This window comes from Peromyscus eremicus, chromosome 4, assembly GCF_949786415.1.
Source record: "Peromyscus eremicus chromosome 4, PerEre_H2_v1, whole genome shotgun sequence".
Classification (NCBI taxonomy): Eukaryota; Metazoa; Chordata; class Mammalia; order Rodentia; family Cricetidae; genus Peromyscus; species Peromyscus eremicus.
Window position 1 is genome coordinate 58,997,986 of NC_081419.1, and position 4,906 is coordinate 59,002,891.

At 39.0% G+C, this 4,906-nt stretch overlaps 1 protein-coding gene across 1 annotated transcript; it reads right to left on the reverse strand.

Annotated features, from left to right (window-relative positions):
- Positions 1–2,917: 2,917 nt before the first annotated feature.
- On the reverse strand, positions 2,918–4,291 carry LOC131907747 (tripartite motif-containing protein 43-like). Its single transcript, XM_059258847.1, has one exon. The coding sequence runs from the start codon at positions 4,289–4,291 to the stop codon at positions 2,918–2,920; it is 1,374 nt and encodes a 457-aa protein (XP_059114830.1).
- Between the last annotated feature and the right edge of the window lie 615 nt (positions 4,292–4,906).

Sequence of the window (4,906 nt, forward strand, 5' to 3'; positions counted from 1 at the left end):
AAATTCTCAAATCTGTTTGTTTCTGGTAATCTTTGTCCTACTCATATGCTGACATATGCTGTCAGCGTTTTCTTACAGTAACTTTCAGGACATCCTGCATCTCCTTTTGCCTCATAATGATCTAATACCCACATACTAGCCCAACAGAACTTGTCAAAATGTGAACTGATATGTTTCTTTCCTGCTTATGACATCCCATAGCTTCTTATCATACTTAAAAAGACCACACAATCAGATCTCACTCACATCTGTCACCATTTGTCCCTTCACAGCATGAAGCAAAATGCAGTTATTTTCAACATATTTGTCTTTTGTTTCATCCCTGTCTTTAATCATGATGAGCTAGAGCAGGCAGTTTTTCTGTTTTGTTCATCCTTATATTCCCAGGAACTAAAAGAGCACTTGGTGCAGAGTTGAGACTCAATAAATAATCATGGAAAGAGAGATAAATTATAGAGAAAAATGGTCTAGGGCATGTTTATTAACCTTAACATATTTTATTTATTTATTTTTGTTTCTATTTTTTTCTTTCAAATATATAACTAGAAAATTAAAGTCTACTACAGCCAGACTCCAGGCCTTAGGAGATATTTAATACAGCATCTCATTAGCCAGAAACAGAGAATAAATGAAGTGAAAATGTTTTGTTATATCATTTTCCCGAGAGTGCTTGCGAAAGTACAGAGTCACCCCATAAAGCTATTCTTGTGTCAATTATTGCTGCAAAAATATGAAGTTCTATTGTAGTCTGTAGATGTCCTTAAAATGGCCACTAACTCCAAACTTATTAAGCGTTATTCTATTCCACATACTCAGCTTAAAACCCCACAGAAACCTTGCAGGGTAGCACTGTGTATTGTTTATCACCATGGCAGCACTGAAAGCGTGGGTGTGGAGGCATTGTACTAGTGTTAGGTTTATAATGGGGGGGTCTCCTCAACACTGAAGGTCCTTTGGGGCATGGTGGCTCACTTTCCAAGGCACAGCCCATATATATTCCCATCATGCCACACTCATTTCCTAAGGAGATACGTCATCTCATCACTGAGTTAGGAAGTTTTCAAGTACCTGACAGAACAGCCTTCTACACAAGCTGCACCCATGAGGACAATTTAGGTAACATTTTTCTTTTTATTTCCTTTCTTAGTTGGTCTCTCAAAATTTACGTTACTTTGTATTATCCATGTAAGGCATAACTAGGGAATTATTCTCATCTTGATTGGTATATGTTAAACCTTTTATGGAATCTTTAAATCACAAGAGAATAAAATATTTTCCCTCAAAGTTCTCCTCTGAGACGTGAAACACATCCATTTCCGTTTCCTGCTGCCACAATACAAGAAGAGGATTCGGCACTCCTCATTACAGTGCACATGCCATACAGATTGCCTGCATTTTAAGGGTAGATGCTGCTCATTGGGTCCAATTATGCATGTTCTATTTCCAATAAAATATGGAAACAGCTATTTATCTTGAAGAATGAATCAGCAGGGACACAAATGTCTGAGAAGGCAAAATGCTGTTATTATCCAAAGAACCCACAATTAGGACCTCTTTTAAGGCTGTTGAGGTTAAATGGACTTTTTATGTTTTAGATTAAAATCAAAGAGTGCTCTTCTCATACACTATCAAAAATATGTGGAGTTATTAGAAGTCAATCACAATAGTTAATTTAGTAACCAATAATTATAGATGCCTATCAGTTGTGATGGGAAGTAGACTGGATAGAAAGCCTGTAGTTTTGGCATAAGATATTAACAGTTTATAAAGAAAGCTGACAAAACAACACACACACACACACACACACACACACACACACACACACCACACAGAGAGGCAATCATATACTGTTTGTACCTCAGGACAAGTGAAGAGACAAGTCACAGAAGCCTATGTAGCAATTACAGATTATTAACATTTATTTATTTTCCCCTTAATCTTATTTTATGCCCCAAAATTGAAGGGAGTCATCCCCAACATCAGATGTGAGTTTATACATGGAAATTTCAGAAAAATGACTCTGAATGTCCTCTAACTCCTAGTTTGGGTAAACTGTGTATCAGTCTTTGCTTTTCTTTAAATCTGATTAAAGAGAAATTAATGACAAATATTTTCTGAAAAAAATAGGTTAAATTCAATATTTTTCTAAAGCTCTCCGGGGACAAAATAATTTTACAATTTGATGGAATTTGAAAATCCCTTTTGCTTAGGACAATTAAAAGTTTTGGAAATTTTGGCCGGGCGGTGGTGACGCACGCCTTTAATCCCAGCACTCGGGAGGCAGAGCCAGGCGGATCTCTGTGAGTTCGAGGCCAGCCTGGTCTACCAAGTGAGTTCCAGGAAAGGCGCAAAGCTACACAGAGAAACCCTGTCTCGAAAAACCAAAAAAAAAAAAAAAAAAAAAAAAAAAAAAAGTTTTGGAAATTTTGATGTCATTAGTTGTATCAACTTATATCAGAAATCTTGGTCACAGTTAGCAAAATGCCATTTCTGTGTTATGTAGAATTTATTCACTTAGGATTATCATGCTTGATTAAACCATTAATACAAGAGTTACTTATGGGAAGTATTATTTCTAAGTTTTTTTTACATCATATGTTTTTGAGACAAGATCTCTTGTAACTCAGTCTGGCCTCTAACTCTCAGTGTGCCTGAGGATGACCTTGAACTCATGATCCTCCTCCCTCCAATCTCCTAAGTGCTGAGGTTACAGGTGTGTAATACAATCCTCGGAACACTATCATTTTCACCTTGGAAAAAGAGAGAAATTCTAAAATATTATCTTTAAGATGGAAGTTGTAAGTTAACTTTACAAAAGTAAACAAACATTAAGTTGAGGCTGGCAGAATTTTTTTTCATTTAATAGTATTTTAATATTTAATAGCAATAACAAAAGTAACATTACAGTAGGGAATACTTAAAAATCACTATGGTACTGGATTTCAGATTTCCCCATGGAGAAGTAAGGCCAGACAGGGTTTTTGAAGGTGCCAGAAGGGTACTTGTGTATGAGGGAACTCTTGGCAACATTCACAAAACTTAAACATCCCTCCTCACAATCAAGGAACACACCAACTCGGCCCAGTGGCTTCTCTATATAGTGCTGGAATACTGGGCATGTGGTGAGGAGACTGTAATCATTACCCTCCTTCACACACACAAGAAGAAATGCACCTTCAGGTTCAATCACTTGGTTTCTATTCCTTAACAAGGAATCCTTACAGACCCCTACAGCCCAGTCCCAAGAGTCCTTCAAATCAATCTCCCAGTAATATTTCCCTAAGATGAAGCTCTGTGAACTCCAGGTAGCAGAATAGCATCCAGCATAATCCGCAGATGTATCTTTACGGTGAGGTCTGAAGCTCAATCTTCTCATGGCATTAAAGAGGTTTATCTTGTGATGGATCATTGTTATGTTTGGTAAGGAAATGCGCACTTGGAACTGGTTGTAACTTTCGGTCAGTCCAGTGATGGGTAGGGCATTGAGTTCTGTCTTAATAGCCTGTGGCATGCTCAGCTGCATTGACTCACTTCTTCTGAACATGTCGTCCAAACCCTGCAGCAGAACCACATATGGCTCCTGGGACATTGCCATCAGTTCCTGGTACATTTCTTTTAGTTCTTTTCTCTTTTGGACCATCATGGTTTCACTTGTCCTGAGTTTCTCTAAAACACATTGGCCTTCATTTCTCATAGACTCAATGTGTTTCTCTTCCTCTTCACAGAGGAGTGGATGCAGTTTCTTATACTCTGTCCTGATCATTTCTTCCCGAAGAGTCAAGTAGTCCGTCCAAAGAGTTCTCATTCTGCTCTCTGCCTCTAAATTCTCTTGATTTTCTTGGACCTTCTCCCATAAAGATGTCATTTGCTTTAAAAGTCTGTCCATTTGATCCTCAGCAGCTGCTTCAATGGGACAGTGTCTGTGTCCTCTGTGCTCATGGGAGTTTGAGCAGAGTGGACAGAGGAAGATCCTGTTCTCAGCACAGAAGATCCTCTTAGTATCCTCGTGGGTCACACACTTATGTTCCTTAGAGCTCAGGTCCTTCATGAGGCTGGCTTGTCTGACAATGGACACCAGCTTCTTCAAAACAATGTTGGTTCTCAATTCCTTCCAATATTGTTCTCTACACAAAGGGCATCGGACAGGAGGTTGGATGTCTTCCCAGGAAAGGTGGAGGCAGGCTCGACAGAAGCTGTGACCACAGCTTATGGTGACTGGGTCTGTCAGGCAGCTCAGGCAGATGAAGCAGGAGAGTTCTTTCTGGAAGGCTTGTGAGATGTCTGACTCCATTTTTCCAAGAAATAGTCTCCGGCCTCAGCAGTGTTTTGTGGAGACACAGCAATATTAGCTCAGCTCTGGGGTATGATCCTCAATGTGTGGAGGAGATAGATCTAGCAGTCTAGGAGCCACAAGATATGGAGACTAACTCTGTCTGGTCTAGAGAAGAATGAACCTGGCTGGCCCCTGGAGTGTCCTTATATACTCTCTAAAGACCACACCCACTTCCTCCCATGTTGCTTTTACTGATGCTTGCTGTAGGGGAGCTCCTTAAAAAGCAGTATTCTAAATGGATGGAAGATTGAATTAACTCTATGGCCAGTATCCACAAACAAATCTCCACAACAAGGTTTCCTGAGGTCATGCTTAGCTGGGTGTGGTAGCTCACACCTTTAATCCATAGAGTCCCAGAGGATGAGCTGCTGAAGCAGAAGGAGTTTTAGTTCAAGGCCTGCCTAGGATATACAGTGAGAATTTTTCTAAAAAAAAAAAAAAAAGAAAGAAACAAAGAAATTTTGCTACAATTATTTCACTGTTTCTATATAATTTGTGGTGTGCTTATATTCTTGCTTTTCCTTTTGTAATTTCACAGTTAATGATATCAATCTGTGATTTTAGCAAATATCA

Coding starts and splice junctions, on each gene's coding strand:
- LOC131907747 (XM_059258847.1), bottom strand. CDS start 4,291: ATGGAGTCAGACATCTCACAAGCCTTCCAGAAAGAACTCTCCTGCTTC.